Source organism: Myotis daubentonii, chromosome 3 (assembly GCF_963259705.1).
Source record: "Myotis daubentonii chromosome 3, mMyoDau2.1, whole genome shotgun sequence".
NCBI classification, from domain to species: domain Eukaryota; kingdom Metazoa; phylum Chordata; class Mammalia; order Chiroptera; family Vespertilionidae; genus Myotis; species Myotis daubentonii.
The window spans coordinates 147,271,245-147,290,773 of NC_081842.1; the positions used below are offsets into that span (position 1 = coordinate 147,271,245).

The 19,529-nt window shown below is 44.6% G+C and overlaps 1 protein-coding gene across 1 annotated transcript in view; it reads left to right on the top strand.

Annotated features, from left to right (window-relative positions):
• The window catches only part of ABCA4 (ATP binding cassette subfamily A member 4), a 123,589-nt gene that overhangs the window by 41,641 nt on the left and 62,419 nt on the right, over positions 1 to 19,529 (top strand). The window contains exons 12-14 of the mRNA XM_059688787.1: positions 14,712 to 14,917; positions 15,516 to 15,692; positions 17,816 to 18,038. Coding sequence (XP_059544770.1) covers positions 14,712 to 14,917; positions 15,516 to 15,692; positions 17,816 to 18,038 — 606 coding nt within the window. The remainder of the gene's footprint in view (positions 1 to 14,711; positions 14,918 to 15,515; positions 15,693 to 17,815; positions 18,039 to 19,529) is intronic.

The following is a 19,529-nucleotide window of genomic DNA, read 5'->3' on the forward strand; positions in this document are numbered from 1 at the left end:
AGAGTCTATTCTTCTGATCCCTCTACTGCCTTTATCATGTCCAGTTCCAAGTATAATTCTGCACCCAATTCCAATGCATGGGTATTTCCTCCTACACAACTAAGCAATTCTCAAATACCAGCTGCATGTCCTACAATTCAACCTAGTGCTGACACTATCTACCTGGAGGTCATATCACACCCCACAGATGAAGGATTCAGTCCCATAACACTGCCCACCCTCCAACTTCAAACACCAATCACAAATCCAGGTTGTTTGACTGGCTATAGATTAGAGCTTTTCATGATCCCCTTCATGGATTTGATTAATTTGCTCAAACAGCTTACATAACTCAGGTAAACTTGTTAGGTTACTGGTTTATTATTAAAGGATACATCTCAGGGACAGCCAGGTGGGAGAGATGCAAAATATGTGGGAATGTTACTGGAGAATCAACCAAATCAGAGGAGCCTCTCCCTTCCTTGGTTCTAGTCATTGTTCGTGAGAAAGAATTCAGATCATGTGACAGAAATCAGTGTTGAAACAAAGCAAGCAAGTGTATTAAGAGTACACTTGGCACACTGCATATAAGCATAACCAATGGACATAAGACACTGGGGGGTAGGGGAGGCCAGGGCATTGTCAAGGGTGGGGGGGGAAAAGGACACATATGTAATACCCTTTGTATACTTTAAGCAATAAAATAAAAAAAAGAGTACACGTGGCATAAAGCACAATCGGGTAACTCAGCTAGTCTGAGCACCCCAACTGGTAGGGGTTTGAGGGTTTTATACTTTTTTCTCCTATAGTCTTCAAGGTTCCTCTGTTGGATATCTTGGGCAGCATAATAGATTTCAAGGTCCCCCTTTTACATTGTTGTGGCTTTTCCCAGAATTTATGAGGCTGTCTGGTGATTTTATCTTGGCAAGTCCCAAGACTGCTGACTTCTTTGTTCAGTGGGTGAGGTAAAGCTCCACTTCCCTTCCTACTGCCCTATCAGCTATCTATCCTGCCTGGAAGCCCCTTGAACCACATCCTTTTGGATTTTTATGGAGGCTTTATTACATGGGCATGATCAATCAAATCACTTGGCTTTGGTGATTGAATTCAGTCTCCAGCCCTTCTTCCCCCCAAGAGTGGGGGTGGTGTGCAGAAGAGGGTGATTTTTCTGGTAGCCAGCCCCCATTTTTTAGGTGCTTTCCAAAAGTCACCATTAATATAACAAAGACACCTTTTTCATGCTCATCACATAAAAAGTGTTAAGGGTTTTAGGAGCTCTGTGCCAGAAACAGGAACAAAAACCAACTATCTCTTTCTTATTACAATCACAGTATCACACTGAGCTTTGTCTACTCTATTTTCTAAAAATCTTTCAACTCCACCTCTTACTTTCCAGGCTCTCTGAGTACCAGAGGCCTTGTCATCTGTCCACCAGCCTGTTCTGATTGCTTCCTCCTGGACTCCAGGGTCTCTTCTGGCTCAGGCATTTGTCCACACTGGCACCAGATCTACATTCCGAACACACATCTGCTAGCATCACTTTCACGCTTAAAATCCTAATGACTCTGTCCCCAAGGAACAAAAGTTTTTCCAAACCTGCCCAATCCATCTTCTCAGCAACTACTCACTCACACGCCTTCTGGCTCTGCTCTGGCCTTTTCACCACTGTCAGGCATATCCTGACCTCTTCAGATTCCTCCCTTTGCAAATGCTGTTTCTCTGCTCATTTATTAATTAGAATAATTTTGCTTTTAAGAAAGGGGGGGGAGGGAGAGAGGGAGGAGGAGGGAGAGAGAGAGAGAGAGAGAGAGAGAGAGAGAGAGAGAGAGAGAGAATTATTGGTTGACATAACTTGGAAGTTCAGGGGATCTAGAAATTGAATGACACCATGAGACTCTCATGTCCTTTCATCTCACATTGCTGCTTGCTTCTGTCTTCTTTTATCTCGGCCAGGGCCTCTTTATTTTGGTAACATGTCAGCAGTTTACAGCCCTTTGTGGTCATCTTTATACCAAAAATTCTGCAAGAAGTGGAAGTGGCTCTCCCAGAGTGTAAGCATTACTTCTAGACAGTCCTCTGATTGGCCTGGCTATTCTACCTGTCCTTGAGTCTTTTGGGGAATTGTGTACAGTGATGGGGTTCTGGGTCATATGCCCACCACAGGAAAAGGGAAGCAGAGTTAGCTTCCTATGAATCTCATGGACTGAGCAGGATTACAATAAAGTGGGGAGGGGGTCCCTAAAAGAAGAAACATAAGGCAGAAAAGCCTGAAATGACTTTTCCTTCCCCATCTGTTAAGCTTCTATTCATTCATTCTTTAAGACTCAACTCTCAGATGTCACCTCTGCTTCCACAAAGATTTAGCCATTCACTCCTCTTTGCTTCCCTGGCCATCTCTTCACACTTCTCTTAGACCCTTTCCATGTTAGAGTTGAGTTACCTGCTAACGTGTCCATCTCTGGCTGAATGGCACGATTGGAGATACTCAGAATCAGGGAGCACATTCTAGGTATTTTTTGAATTCTCGACCTCAAATTCCCAGGGAACCTCTTCATCTAAGGGCTTATCACACCTGCCAGTGAGCCAGGTCAGGGTCAGGTCTGGGCCTCATGTTAACTAGAATTATTAGAAGGTAGAAGATGCTCTGAGCAGTAAGAGAGGAACTTAAGGTGAAGGCACCCAAGAGCAGACCCCTTCCCCCAGACTCCTGGTTCCCGAGGATAACTAAATAGTGAGAAAAGACCTAGGTCTATCTGTCACTCCAGTGCTCTTGAGGACTCCCTGCTGCCCCTGGTGCCACCAGAATTTCCCCCAGAGTGTGGGACCACAGGCTCCCTAGGTGGCTTTTCAGAAGAGGCCCATTACACAGCACCAAACTTCAGGTCATTACAAAGTGATTCCCAACTTGTCTGAAGGCAAGAATAACCTTGGGCGCTATTTATTTATTTATTTAATGGAAATATCAGTCGTTCTTACCTAATAGGCTTTTTATGATAATTGAGTTAATTCATGCCAAGCACTTGAAATAGTTCCTGGCATATAGTAAGAACTTAGTAAATATTAACTTTTAAACAAAATACAAACAAAAAAATACTGGAGGAGGAAAGTGGTATTAGTAAAATCAGGCCCAGCTACGGAGCCACCCCGATCCTCCTCTAGGGGTTACAAAGCTGGTAATTACATCCAGCCTCAACCACCAACACTTCCTGAGGGCTTTGCAATCCCATTAGCCTATTGAAGCGCTCCCAGGCAAAGGCCAGGTGGCCACAGGTCAGTGGCTTCCCCCAGGGGGTCCTAAAAGGGGTTTGATGGTTGTAGAAGCTCAGCAGGTGATTATGATAAGGTTTTTGATCTTCCTGCATGTGGGGGGACGGAGGAAGAAAGCAAGGGGGGAGGAGGATGAACTGCAAGGAGAAAGTAAGAGGGGATATGTGCAGTGAGGAAGAAACCAATCATTGTGATTGGTCCTGGATTTTTCTGCTGCTGTTCTTGTGTTCTGGGAAGTCTGGATGAGCCTAGGAGACTCCCCAGCTCTCATTCTGAGGACTGCTCAGTGGCAGGCAGGGCATGAAATGCCTCCCTTCCACCCCTGGTGGCTCTATGGTTCTCTCCAGGACAAGGCAGCAAGTGTGCACCTTCACAGACTGTTTGCAGCTTGACTGAGCTTTCTTGTTCAGCAATAGGACTTGTGCTAAAGAGCTGTGAAAGGTTCCTGGGCCAGCCTCTGCTTCCCTGCCTATTCCAAAAAAGAAAAAAAAAATCCCTTGAGGAAAATTAAGCAAAAAATCACAAATTTTAAAATGACAGTTATATCAGTCTAGGTCAAAATGCACTCAGATGTGACAATGAACAATAGAAGCTCCAAGAACTAAGAGCAAAGACCTTTAAGCCTTTTGTCATTATGGAAAAAGGAATGATTCAATCGGGTTTTCTCTACAAGTAATAGAAAGGCTAAATCCCCTTCCTTTCTGCTTAGGGTGAGGTCTTAGTTACTGGACAGTCTATTGAGTGGCCTGGAGTGTGTCCCATTCCCCAGGAACCACCTTGCTGGCTCACTTGCTTGCGATGTCAGGCCACTGCTTGTGCAAACTTCCCACCCACCCAGTGAGGACAAATGGGCCTGGATCTCTGCTTTTTATGAGTTGAGTCACTCTAAGGAAGTCACTTTACCTTCTAAGGCTTAATTTTCTTATCTGTAAAGTCCAGAGAGCAACACAATGGGCCTTTTGGGTTGTTGCTGACAAAATGAGAGGAGTGCACTCGGCACACTGATGCCATTGATTAGTTGGGTGTGAGTGTGAGTTCTCTGCCCTCAAGTTCCTCATGGTAGGTTGGGTGGGGACACCATCCTTTCCAGGTGCTGGGAGGATGAAATGGGAGAGGGCCGGGCACATAGGAGAAAAGTTCGATGCATGGCAGCTCTTACTATGAACCACATGAATGTCTACCCCTGAACCACAGACCAAGTAAGGAATGTTCCTTTTTCTCAGATTCCAAACTTTGTGTAAACATTAGCCAGGGACTGTGAAGCTATTCTTCATATTAACCTTAGTGAATTGGCTTGGGATCAGGAATGTCAGACCATCCCTGCAAGCCCAGCAGGATGGCTCTGGGCACCGTTCTGGCACTTCTGTGGATGATGGTCTAGTGGCTACAGAGCATTTCTTGTCCTTGAAGCACCTCCTCAATAAGGGGTTTCTACAAGCCCATTCATCCTATAACCTTGCTTTGTATTTCCCCCGATGCCCTGCCCTCAGTGGGGGAAACAAGAAATTAATGAAGGCAGATCTCCTGGTCAGTAGGTGGGTAGTGGATTAGGGAAAGGGTTGATGGTGACATTTTGGGAGCCTCACCTCTTTAGCATGTGGATATTCATTTCTGCAGGCCTTATGATCATCCTGTTCTCCACATCTAAGGAAACCAAAGACAGGTGTATCTTCATATAGGCAAATCTCTTAAACTACCATGTGTACACTTTTACAGTCATATTTATATGTTTTTTTCAGATATATTTTTCTTCTGGAGGAAAGCCTAGTTAGAAAAAAATAATAATGTATTCCTCTGATGACCCTTTAGTTAAAATGAATATACACAGCCTCGCCTTTGATCTCTTTGGGTAGGGAAAAGTTAGGCCTGGACATATGGAATACTATTTAGGGTTCACAGTGTTATTTTAATTTCATAGTGTATTTGAATTTCAGATCTTGAATTTCACATCAGGAAGTTGAATCCAGCCAAACTATAATGTGGAAATATCTCTGATCAAGGCATAAAACTGTACTTTAACCAGTAACAGCTCCCCTTCCCGAAGTCTTGAAAAACAACATTTATTCATTAACCACTTTTTCCTCTGTTGTCAACACATTCAATATATGTGCATAACTCTTTATTCCCTACACGGTGATTACCTTGTTGATGAATTATCAGTAGCAGGATTTTTTGGACTACTTCTCCTCTGTGCCTTGCATGCTCTTGGCCACATCCCACCACCACCCAACCAGAATATGCTCAGGAGTGTATTTTTTAGGCTAGCCTAAGAAAAATAGGGTTGAGAAGATAAAGCTATTGGTCATGTCATGTACTTTGGAGTCAAATGTATAGATATTTGCAGAATATCGGTCCTATTGCTCTCTTCTGTTGATTCATTGACTCCAAAATGTGCATTGGGAAGCTAGGGAGAAACTGGAGGAGAGGCAGAAAGGGTACAAAAGTCTATACCAGCCGTGGGCAAACTACGGCCCGCGGGCCAGATCCGGCCCGTTTGAAATGAATAAAACTATTGAAAAAAAAGACCTTACCCTTTTACGTAATGATGTTTACTTTGAATTTATATTAGTTCACACAAACACTCCATCCATGCTTTTGTTCCGGCCCTCCGGTCCAGTTTAAGAACCCATTGTGGCCCTCGAGTCAAAAAGTTTGCTCACCCCTGGTCTATACCATGAGAGCAATATTATTTCAAGAGCCATGAAATGGATCATAGGAAACTCATGTGCAGTGACCTTATTTTAGGCTTCATCAGTCCCTCAGAAACATAGAACTGGGCTGAGGAAGGAAAGCACAAGTGGGGGGACTGGAGACTGTGGTTATAGGTGGAGGGAAGGGACTTGTACTGGAGCCGTCTATGAGCCAGCCACTATGTGGGGCACTTTTACATGTCCTCTCATGCACCATGCTTAACCTGCCCGGCAGGCATGACTGTTGTCATTTTATTGAATTAAAAACTCACATGCCTAACGTACCACAGCAGATAAGTGGGATCCAGAATTCTAATCCAGACCTGTCTGGCTCTAATAAGGATGTTCTTTCTGTTATATTATGAAGGGCACATTAATAGAAGGCTTAGTAATAATTGTTTGGATACATTATATAATGAGTCAGATGAAGGCACCAATTATTTCATAATATGTATTAAGGATAATAGACACTATTCTGATTGGGTCTTTTCTGCTTGAAAATAACTAGATTTATAGTAGAGAACCAAAAAGATTTGAGTTCATTCAGTCATTCCCATATTTGCATGTACTGAGCTGCCTACATCGGAATACAATCTCTGAGCCCTAGAAGCTCACATTCTCTGGGGAGAGATAAGCATGTTATTAGATAATGATATAGCAGGGTATCTCAAAGGATGGCTAGGACAATAATTCTATCTGATGGAGTAGAAACAGGTTGCACAAATCCAAATTCAAAATATCACAGATCCTCAAAGGATTGTCAGTTCTTCCTCCAAAGTATCTCTGAAATCCTTCCTTCTCTCCTCTCCACATATGGCCCTTGTTTACAGAGGCCTGTACCATCCTCCTAGCTGGTCTAGAGGCCTTCAGTCTCTTGCTCCTTCCATTTAGTTCCCACATTGCCTCCAGTGAGATCTTTCTAAAACCCTAGCCTTGCCATGGTTTTCCTGCCTAAAACTCCTCAGTGGCCCCACACTGCTGTAAAGGTGAAGTCCACCGCGGCCTAGCCCCTTCATGACTTTTCCACATTATATGGGATGGTGAGCATGCTGACTGGCTGACCCCTTCCCGTGTCAACCCCTCACCCCCTTCAGGACTTGGCTCCTGTGTCCGAGGCCATCGGTGCTCCTTCACTGTAGCCCTTGATAATGATTTATTCATACCCCTTTCACCCCCATAAACCTGAACCTCTTGAGGTTCCTATTTATCTTTTGATTTCCCAATTTACCTTAGTGGAGCTGCAATAGCATAAAGTAGACTGCCGCAACATTTTGCAGCAAGGGTTCAAGGATCTGGAGAAGGGGCTGTGACATAAATGGATACACTAGACAAGAAATATAAATTTAGAAGGCATGGGAGAAAGCCAGGTGGAGGCCCTTCTCTAGTGGAATGGCTCTCTGAATGTCCGGACCCATGACTTTTTATTTACTGGAATGTACATTTGCCCTTTAGCAAAGCAAACACACATATCAAAGGTAAGGTTTGGTAAACAGTAAAAGATTATTAGGTTAGGGGATTGCCCTGAGCCACCATTGTCTTGACAGAACAATTGGTGCATGGCTTTTAGTCCTTGCTAAAGCCCAAGGTCCATCAGCCTTCTGACGGACCTCTCACATTTACATGTTAGCTACTTTTTGGTCTTTGCCTCCAGCAGTAGACACCCATAAATGTCAAATAAAAATTTAAAATACATTTAACACTGAGCCTTAAAGATTGAATTTTCTGGCTAAGCAAGGCAGAAAGAACTCCAGGCAGAAGGAAGAGCATTTGCAAAGTGCAGAGGTATGAACCTGCAAGACAAGTTCATGAGAAGCAGGTAGTCTGGGTAGGGTGTGGCTGTACATCACGGGAGTGGGTGGGCATGGGGAGCAGCAGTAGTGTCCAGAGATGGGACTAGAAAGGTCAGCTGGCCGGGCTTGTGAGCAGCTTCATCCTGTTGTGACAGGACATCATCTCTAGCACTTACGTACGGGCTCCCTGACTCTGGGCAGCATTGCTGTCCCACCGCCTGGAAAATGAGGGTAACACTGGGGCTGAAGTTCCAGGTGTGTTCGCCCAGGTGGGTGAGCCAGGATATGCTCAGTGTCCATCTCTGTGGACTATTAAATATAGTCACTATTTTAATATAGCCACACCCGCCTCCAAAATTGTTGGAGTGATTAAACGTGAAAGCTTTGAGAGCTAAAGTCCCCAGCAGCTGTCAACCAGGTTATTTAATGTTTTCCCTTGGACCTGGCTAAACAGCAAGTGTTACCTGGTGGCTTTACCCCCGGGTGAGGCTCTGTGCTCCAACTTGGCCTTTTTATTTGTTTCATTGTTGTACTTATTTATTTTAGAAACAGACATTTTTAACAGCTGTGCATTTCCTGTCCCTTTGTTTTCCAGTCAGTGGTGTATTTCCTCACTCTTTGAGGTTGACACTTCAGATGTCTATTCTCAGGCCCATGTGTTGGAAAAATTGATTGCACTGCCTTGGGCCTCTATCTCACCATCCCAACCAATTCACAACCCAGAGCTATTTTATCTGGTGGCTTTTTCCATGTGTTGGGAAATGGATCTTAAGGGTTACAGTCTAGATCTGCTATGAAATTCATTCTGGGATGTTTGCCCACATCCACTGGCATTTTCAAAAGGAACCCCAGGTGCCTACATTAAAACCAGCAGGATCACTTTAGGTCTCTACTGGCATCCATCAGCCACTCAGTGCTCAACCTGCGCCTGGAAGTTAAAGATGTAAGAGATAGGGTGATAAAACCAAAATCTCTAAGTGGAGATGCAGTGCCTCCCTTATTCCTGAAGACTCACCCCACAGGTCCTGGGTGTATTAGTCAAAATATGCCATCACAGGGTGCCAATCTCCTTTGATTATCAAGTTCAAACAAAAAGATTTTCTTTCTTTCTTTGCTTCCACTAGACAACATTTCCCACTTAATAGATAACTTAATTTACCTATTACTTAATGTGTTTGAGTTAGAGTTGGAGAGGTCACAGTTGAAAAAGGAAGCCTGCTGCTACCACGGCTTCTCCTCCCAAGGTGCTGTTTGATTTAGCTGTATAAACAAATGACCGCATCCTCCAGAGGTCTTGAGCACAGCTGCCTGCCCTGGAGAGAGCTCCAGCCTCTTCCACCAGGATGAACTCCGCTTCCTGGTGACGATCCGCAAAACAGCCGGCCAGGAATTGCAGGACGTGTGTGGACTTCAAATGGCGGTGGCCCTGCCACTGGGTTTTGCTAGTGCTGTTCAGAATTGAAAGGGACAAGGAAACCCCTTTTTTCCATTGACTGCCTTTGGCTATTGTAGGGCATTACAGGGTTCTCTTTGGGATCCTGAACTCTGGTTGCAAAATTTGCCCAGAACCTGCCTCTTAGGCCATAAGACACTATCTCTTTATTCACTGGCAATGCCCTTTAAATTCTTTTCCCAGTAGCAGTGCTATATTTATACTGTGCTTCCTACACTGGCCAGTTCTTATTCTATCTTCATTCATTCCTAGCATCCATGATGGAACAGTTTCTTTTTGTATAGAACCAAATAGCTTTTATAGATAGACTCCATAGCTTCAACCTCATTAGAACGTACTGTTTCAACTTACAAGCTAATCAGACCAGACCAAATATGTACGTCAAAATCAATGACCTTGGCTAAGGGTTTCATCATTCATTTTTGTCTCCCCAATACATTCATGAACATGCTCACATGAATAGACAGGCTCATTAGCTAAGATTTTAACTTCAGGGATCAGAGCAAGTACCAATAAGGAATGAGGAGGTGGCCTCCACATAAGATTTTAATGGTACATCATGAGTTATACCTCAGAGGGTGACCCAGGGACTTCTGGTTAATGTCCAAAGCAGTTTCCACAATTGCTTGGCCTTGACCTCAGGAAGACTTGGTGAGGATGACTTTGGATTAGCTATCAGCCCTTCTCTGGGTAGAATTGTCTGACTTTTACCTAATGGCCAGTGAGCAGCAAGCATCCCCGCGCCCCACTCCCCCCGTTCCCCCCATTGCTCAGGTGGGGTGTGGGGCTTTGGTTTCTGTCCATAGCATTGTTCTCACCAGATGAGGGGCTGTGGATCAGTTCAGAATGGGTTGTGTTCCCAGACATATTATTGAAATAAAATACCTGCCTTCCTCCCCTGGCAAATAGCTGTCATGAATGAAAGGTAACCTGGCAGAGGTTTAAAAGCCACTGCACTCTGTTGACTTTCAGGATATTTTACAAAAACAGTAATGAAAATGGCTTGTATTGAGCCAGTTTAACTATGTGGTTAACCATGTGGTGAGCTAGGCTCTATCCAGAGGACACTCACTGTGGCTCACCGGGCCTCACAGGTGAGATAGGTGAGTCTGGAATGAAAATAGTAATGGACTGCCCAAGGTGGTTTTGTGGCTTCGAAGGATACAAGCAAAGAAGCCCTTGGACCAGTTTGGAGCACATGGTGGGCCTCCAATAAGCCTCAGCTTTTATTCTTCCAGGAGGCACCGGCTGGCCCTTCGCAAACACCATCATGTGATCCTCAGAACACAGATGTGAGGCAGGACACATCTCAGTTCTAGAAAGAGGGAAACAGGCCACACAGGTGGGAACCGACAGAGTGGGGATGGCCTTCGAGGCCTTTGTCTCTTAAACACTACACAGCACTTTCCAAGATGACGAAGATTAATCCAACTTTGAAACCGGGTCAGATGTTTCAGGGTAGAAATGAGTATTTGCAAACCTTTTAAGTTTTGTTTTTCCAGAGAGTATCAGGGTAGCGATCTAGGAGGACACAGCAGGAAACTCGACAGAATAAGCTGCCTGATAAAACAGCCAGGATGGGCCCACGTCACTACAGGGCTCAACAATGTCACCAAAACATCAGCCGCTTATTCCCATATAAATTTCCCTTTAAGACATGAAAGGGGACTTCAAAGAGAATGGGCTAGCCAGCTCGGAAAGTCACATATGAAAATACATTTTTCGTTTGTTTGTTTGTTTTTTGTTTTTGCTTCAATCAATGGGAGTTGAGCTCTCATCAACATCATAGCAAAAGTTTACTTTTCACTGTTTTTTCCCTAGTTAATCATATGAATTTGGGGTGTACTGGATTAGGTTCAAAACACACAGTGGTAAAGCTATATTTCTTGCAGCATTCAGGACTTCTAAATTCAATTCGATTTAGTGAATACTTACTGAGTCCCTTTCATGAGAAAATGCTGTTACGGAGACCACGATGAACAAGATGCGGCCCGGATCTCAAGGAACTCACTGTACCTGGAGCTGTGTTGAACTGTCCAGCAGCCAGTGCGACATGTGGCTTTTTAAATTTAAATTAATTAAAGTGAAAATTTGGTGCCTCAGATGCACTAGCCACATATCAAATGCTCAATGGCCAAATGTGGTTACTGGCTGCCGTATGGATTGGGCATTGGTATAGAACACTTCCCTATTCCAGAAAGTTCTACTGGACACTGCTCGTCTAGGGCAAGAGATCTTCCATTTCAGGAATTATGTTGCCCCGACTTTGTGGTTGGAGTGCGGCTTACCCTTGGAGTAACCTGTGGGGAATAGCACCACCCTCAGGCTCCACCCTTGAAGACATGGATTCGGATTCTGCTTCTGACCTATACTGACCTTGGACAAGGCCCTTTGCCCCTTGCCCCCCTGATGCCACTTTCCTCACAGGTAAAGCAAGGACATCAGACCACAAGATTTCTACAGCTCCTTCTCTCCGAATATCCTGTAAGGCTGTGAGTGAATTGATAGAACATTGTGTGTGTGTGTGTGTGTGCGTGCGCACACACTTGTATGTGTGTGGAGGTGGAGGTGGGGGTAGACGACAATATGCCACAGCTAAAAGGAACTACAAAGAAAAATTTCATCTCCCAAAATAATTATTTTGTTCTTATTTTAGAAATTTATTTGCAGATTCACCCTAATTGTGATTTTAAAATTCTGTTTATGCAGCCCTAAACTCACCAAACTGACTTAAAAAGTGAGACTATTTCATTATTCATTTTTATAGAATGTCAAGGTCTCTCTAAAAGAAACTTAATTTAAAAAAAAATAATCTCTAGCAGTTTCACTTTGATACCTGTTTGCCTGAACAAGAGACTGCCAGCTCTCTGTCCCACAGCAGCGTGTGGAGTACTGACAAACACTGGGAGGGTGGTCTGGGACTGTGGTGCAAGTCTACATTATTTTTATCTAGAAAAAAATAATGAACATTTACTGAGGACCTTCGATGTCATGAGGCATTTAAGTCCTCATCTCACTTAAGGACTGGCCAGTGTTAGGCTGGGCAATGCCTGTTTGCAAAAGAATAACTGACTGAAGAAAAATTTCCATTTCCCTTAACCCAATGATATGTGCCTACACTTACTGGCATTTCTTAAAGAAATACCAATTCCATTTCATTTTAAAATAACTATCTTCTTATTGTGGTGACCCTATGCCTTAGCTCTCTAGATTCTTTCAGGTACCATATTTCTCCTTCCTATCTCAGCTGGGAAAGGAAAGCTTCCTTTGTTTTCTTTCCTTTTATCTCAAAGACTGAGAGCATTACAGGGGCCTCCACTCCCAGGATGTGGAGTCTGGGGCGAGGCATTTAGTTCAGAAGGCCCAAGGAGGGTTGGTTTGCAAAACCGTGTTCAAATTCAGCTCCTCAGTGAAGAGTTCTGGTTCACCCTGGGTGGGATTCAGCAGTGAGGGGTTTTGGTGAATGACTTGGTCTTGCCTGCTTCTTACTGGTGCGGCTGGAACTTGGGTCTCTGATCAGGTCCTTACAATCAGTCCACCTTTCTTACTTCATTTCTCCTGGTAATTGCGGGAGCAACTACACTGGAGTTTGATACCCATTCTACCACTTTGGGGAAGTTACTCAGCCTCTTTGAGCCTGTTTCCTGGGCTGCAAAGGGAGGATAAATAATAACTGCTCTCCTACTGTACAAGATAGTTGTGAGCATGTGGACAGCCTGTGGACCCAGCAATACCCGTGGCTCCTGGTGGTGTAGGTGGGAGGAGGGGGAGAGACGTCTGGGCCTGTGTTGGAGAGTGGGGAGGGAACCCAGGGCTGCCATGTTCTAGCTGTCTGACCTCTGGCAGCCCTTCCATGTTCAGTTTCTCTTCATCAAATAAGCATTCCAGGTAACTCAGGCTCTGTGAGAGTGAATTTGTTCCTTTAAGCCTGCCTGACGTCAACAGCCTTCTAACCACTCTTCCTGCTTCCCCATTTGCCCCACCAGTGATCTTTTGGAAACACAATCTGATCCCATATGTCATGCTCCTGCTTCAAACCCTACAGTGACTCCTTGGGGCTTTTATAAAGGGATTGTCCAGAACACTCCTTGTTTTAGCTCAGAGAGCCACGTGTCCCAGGAAACCACTCCATTAGTTGGTCACACTATAGAGTCTAGCAGAGTAACCCATCTGGTCCCCACCCACCTTCCTAGCGCTCATCTCTCACCATTCATCTCTGTTTACCTACGTGATTCAATGCATGTTGGAACTACCTGGGTAGTGTTTGACACAATGCTGATGTCCAGCCCTACCTCTTGAGAATCTAATTTTATTGTTTGGAGTGGGGCCTGAGTGTGGGCATCTTTTTAAAGCTCCCCAGTGGCTCTAAGGCACAGCCAAGGACGGGAGCCACTGCTCTATTCTTGCAGATCTCCAGACCCCACATGCTGTTTCTTTTGAGTAGACCTTTCTCTTGTGTTCCTCCTCTTGGCTAATTCCTGATCATCTTCATCCTACTCAGGAGTCTCTTTCTCCAGGCAGCCCTTTGGGAGTCCTCCAGGTAAACTTAGCTACATCCCTCCACTGGGCTCCCAGGCTACATGGGCTTGCTTCATCAGAACCCGATCATTCTGCATTGTGATTGTTGGTTTACTCCAACCCTCTCCCTCATTAGGTCTTGAGTTTCCTTCGGGAAGAGATTTTATCTTTCCTCCTTGTATCCCTGGAGCCAAGCAGGCTCTGGCACATTGCAGGCTCTCGGTAAGTAGTCGGTGAACAAATTAATCAAGACAAGGCCATCTGACCTCTTGTGAGTTACATTCTAAGAAAGAAACATCAACACAGCAACCCTAGTGTATTATAGGAGCACGAGGTCAAGGAAAAAGCAGATCCAAGTACCATACAATATTTTAATGACTTTATAAACAACCTCTAATATTCAAATTAAACGAAATTCTTAGTTTTGCTCTTCTGTAGATGATGACTTTTTTTTTTTTCTGTTCTGGGGGGAGAAAAAAAATATATCAGGAAATTCCTCCCTTACTGGCATTACCTGTCATAATACTGTGATTGGAAATGGGTTTCTGACTAACTCATTCGGGCCTTCCTTGCGTGTTTGCAGAGAGGCAGGAAGGTTCACTGTTTCTGTCTTTAAAACTCTTTTATCGGCAGGCTTTCTGATCTTCAAAGCAGCCTGTATTCAATGTGACCCCACTCCCTTGACTCCCATGCTGGGGAGTGAGAGCTGTGGGTATTGTTGTCATTTTGACAACTTGCATATTTGGACAGCCTTGGACAGCCGGATTGTACAGACCTGGCTAAATCTGCAGGATTTAAAGCAAGTCAGCATTTCTTAGCCCCCTTTCACCCCAAATCTAGACACATTGAAAAATTAACACCAGACTCCAGAGTTAAACAAACAGTAAGTTTATAGATCCCCTTGCATTTGACCCACCCCCTGGGGCAACAGCCCTTATCCTCTGCCCCTTATTGCAATTGAATCTTTGCAGTTGGTGTTCCTCAAACTCTCCCAACCTTTGTGATTATCTGTAGTGCTTAGTCCTGGACAAATTTGAAAGCTACGATGATGAGATCCAGCTCACACAACGAGCCCTGTCTCTGCTGGAGGAAAACAGATTCTGGGCTGGTGTGGTGTTCCCTGACATGTATCCTTGGACCAGCTCCATACCACCCCACGTGAAGTACAAGATCCGGATGGACATAGATGTGGTGGAGAAAACCAATAAGATCAAAGACAGGTGAGGTTTCAGGCAATCTCAGAAGGCCCTGGGCATCCCCAAGCATATAAGAAGCAAGGAGAGGGGCCACCATCTCCTCCTAGGACAGGAGAGTCACTTGGAAAGGCAGAGGAACACTTTGGTATCAAAGAACTAAACTAACCAGTTGGTGGGGCCAGGAGAGCTCAGATACCCTCTCTTCATATCCTCAACGCCACACTTTTCCCTGACTGGCCTTTGTGCAACTTGGAGATAGAAACCTCTAGGTACTGAATTATCTTCATATGAAGATTCTGCAAATGGTGTTTCTTCAGAGTCACTGAGAAATTACATTTGGTACAGAGTGAGGGATTGAAACTGGACTCAGTCTCTAAATTAATACAGTTAAATGAGAGAAAATAGGAAATCTTGTAAAGCTCAAAGCAGAGTCCCTGAAGGAAAGCAATTACAAGTCACGTTGTGGCTAATAGTCATAACTGAAATTTAAATTGTAACTAGAAATCAGAATTGGATAGCTTGATTGGGGAAAGGTTTCCAGAGTGGGTTCTGAGTCACCTTGTGCTTGCGAGGTGTCCATTCCCCTTCCCATCCTTCATCCCTCCCTCCGTTTTTCTCTTAGGTATTGGGATCCTGGTCCCAGAGCTGATCCCGTGGAAGATTTGCGATACATCTGGGGAGGGTTTGCCTATCTGCAGGACATGATTGAACAGGGGGTCACAAAGAGTCAGGCCCAGGCTGAGGTTCCTGTTGGAATTTACCTCCAGCAGATGCCATACCCATGCTTCGTGGATGACTCGTGAGTGGGAGGCTCCAAATCCCGTTCGCGGATGAGCTAATCAGTTTGCTGGGTGGGGTGGGGTGCTCCCCAGGCTCTAGTTTCTTTGTAGAGAAACCCGGGGACTAGGGCCAGCTTGGAGAGAATGGAGCTCTGACTGAGGAGTCTGCTTCTCCCAGGCTGGCTCCAGGCAGGGCCAGATGGGCAAGTGTAGTGGCAGGGAGAAAGGAGTTGGTTTTGTGGGTGGAAAGGGGAAGGTGAAAATTAAATCAAGTGAAGTGAGGTTGGGGGAGGGGATAAAGGCTTTTTAAATTTCTACTACATAGCATGTTTGGTATGTGGAAGGGTTCTGGTCAGTGTTTGCCCAATGATTGCCAAATCAACAAATGAGGACTCTGCATTGCAAGTAGGTCTGGTTCCTAGGAGCCTCGGAATAATGCAGCTCCATCCCTCATTAACATTCCCATGATGTATGCTTAGTGAAAAGGTGGAGGAATGTGTTGGATGAGCTCAGGTCCTCCCTGCCGGCCCACCCCCATTCCCAGGCCTGTACGTTTGTTGGCCAGTAACAAGCAAAGCAAGTAACGTAGAGTTTTCTGAACATGCATTTGGGGGATGGTAAAGAGAGGGACAGAAAGGCAGAGGGGGCTGGGAGGGCTCATTTTCCATGGTGGATGGGGGCAGAAATGCTCCCAGGACAGAGGCAGAGATGTACAACTGGCCTAGGGATTCAACTCCTAGAAAAAACGGGGAAGTTCACCACAGTGTTCATGTGTGTCTGTGGAGAAAAGAAACATGCACAGCCTGAAGAAAGGAAGAGTAGAATTGCCAGCTGGCAAGACAATGAACTAAAGCTCAGTATGGGCACAGGAAAGCCTCTTTCAACATCCTAGTACAATCCATTCTCCTTCCTTGACTGACTCTACAGAAGACCACAGAGATAACAGTGACCATTCTGTAGCAGTTTGGGTTGCATCATTAGACAGAGATGGAAAGTGGAGCCAGGGGCAAAAGCCCAAGTTCCACTTTTAGGATCAGAATAGGAGTGGCTGGCAAGGTAGTGGGGTAGGCAGTGAGGAGACAATAAGGATTCTGGCCATTCAGTGTGTGAGAGCCCTCTGGTGGCAGGTCCCAGAAGTGCAGGATTTATGAATTTATAATTCTCTCCCTAGGGCCATCGTGAGTGAAATCCTCCCATGCTGTAATTGGGCCCTTCCTGTGACACCCAATAGTTTTCAATAGATAATAATTCCAAGGGATTTATTAGCATACCAAGCACAGGAAAACATGTATAAAGTTCACAATAGAGTAATTCTAGATTGTCAAATCTACCCTGCTTGCTGGGATATCCACAGAGTTACCGCACAGGTACATAGCTGGTGGAGTCAGTGGCTATTGGATCACTGATTGATTTATTGGTGGCCTTCTGAAAGTGCCACTCTGATTCGTTATTTTGTGCATCTTCCTGCATAACTGGGGTTTGATCCTCCAGGGTAGATAGTGCTACCCCTTGGGGAGCCCAAGCATTGATCTCACCACCACCAGTTCTCTTTATTTGTGGTCCATATTCTTGGACTTCAGTGTCAGTTGATATGTATCTGTCTACTCCAGTCACATGCTACATCAGCAAGTCTGCAGTACTTTCCTGCAAGATCTTACAAGTAGGTATATACTGTGTAACATACACTGAGTGGCCAGATTATTTATTATGACCACCTAACGTTTGTAGGCAAATTAGCTATAATTTTGTGCTGAAGTTGCTAGAGGGCCAGACCATTATAAATAGGGAGCAGGTTGTTTACCATAACAGTAGAAGTGATTTTTTTCTGAAGATATGGGTAAACAACATGATTTAACAGCCTTTGAACATGGGATATATATATATACATATATTATAGTACAATTTTATTTACACATTTTACTTATAGAGCATTCATCTGGGCCAACCAAAAAGCTACCATCCTGCTCTAATGAAAAAGTAATCCTTCAGGGGAAAGTGCAATGTATTAAAGATTCAAGCCCATTGGAGATTTTCCTGTCTTTCCTATACCAGGGCTTCTTAACACATTCATTCAACAAACATTTACTCTACCTCTACCAGGTACAGGAAATTCTACTATTCTGCTTCTCTCCTCTTGCTTCAGTTTTATGATCATCCTGAACCGCTGTTTCCCTATCTTCATGGTGCTGGCCTGGATCTATTCTGTTTCCATGACTGTAAAGAGCATCGTCTTGGAGAAGGAGTTGAGACTGAAGGAGACCTTGAAAAATCAGGGCGTCTCCAACACAGTGATTTGGTGTACCTGGTTCCTGGACAGCTTCTCTATCATGTCAATGAGCATCTTCCTCCTGACAATATTCATCATGGTAAGCCAGATGGAAAAGGCCCAGAAAATCCTGAATCATTTTGTTCCTCTCACCTTTCCTCCTGTTAATGAACTTTTCCCTAGATTAGTCACTGGCCACCAAGAATTGTATGACATGCAACTGCCCAGACATTTCAGCCAAGGTAGAAGACAGAGAGACAAAGTCTCGCCTAAGAAGCCACTGTGTCATAGTATCTTCCCTGCTCCTACTTCCTGCCCAGAGAGCCACAGTCTACATAGATTATCTAGCCCCTTTCCATGGACTATCTGTAGAAGCTGCTGTTAGCAGAGCCCAGTACAGGGTTATTTTATGTGCAAAGGGTTCTCTCCTTTTAAACACAGAAGAAAGGAATACAAAGAGTATTCTCTTGGGATTACAGTCCCAACCACCAGCTGGGTTGGGAATGTGGAGAGCCTTTTCAGTGTATTAGGAGAGAAGTGTATGCCATCCATGCTGGACCATACTGGTGCCTACTTGGTTCAGGAATGTTCCATTACATATCCTGTCCAACCAATACATACCCATTTAAATTAAATCCTATCCCTTCCGTATGCAGTAAAATGTACTAGATCTGAGGGGTTTTGATTTTAGTGTTGCACTCAAGTCCAGTGAACTAGAGCACTATCAAAACCAATGCTACCCTAGCCAGTTTTGCTCAGTGAATAGAGCATCAGCCTGCAGACCAAAGGGTCCTGGGTTCGATTCCAGGCAAGGGCACGTACCTTGGTTACAGGCTCCTCCCTGGCTCAGGCCCTGGTCAGGGCTCGTGCAGGAGGCAACCAGTCGATGTGTTCCTCTCACATCGATGTTTCTCTCTGTCTTTCCCTCTCTCTTGCACTCTCTTAAAAAAAAATCAATGGAAAAATATCCTTGGGTGAGGATTAACAACAACAACAACAAAAACTAATGCTGGTGTAGAGGTCATTCTGATCCACAGAGTTGAGGGAAAGCTGAGCACCTTGTCTTTCTCTAGGCGTCCCTTGTTCCTTCAGTCTGCTACATTCCCCACTACCAAGACATTTGCGTCCTCAGAACTAAAGGAGTCAAAATGCATACGCATCTGACTTACACAAAATGCATAAACCTGCATGACATCATGCAATGACCATGAGACTTGTTGCGGGTGACATTGAGATCTGCCTTCCTAAGAATGAGCACTAGGACTTCAAAGCTTGTAGGATGTGAGGTAAAGAATGTTCACCATGAGTTGCTTGTACAAAAAGCTTCCACCTTGTGGGAACCAGAATATTGTTCTTCTACTAATGATGGAAACAGAGCTTTCTATAGCAAAATAGGATTTTCCTTTTAATGACACTCCCATCTTTCCCTCGTCCTTCCTTCCCACCTCAGCTATGCAGGAAAGAAGCTGGAAGCTGGTACAATGGGAAGGTTCGCTTGTTATTCAAGCTATTAAGAGCAAAAAAGAAAAGTGGTTCTTACAGGAAACCAAAGCCAATGAGTATTGAATCGGTCAAGTGAATTTCATCTCTG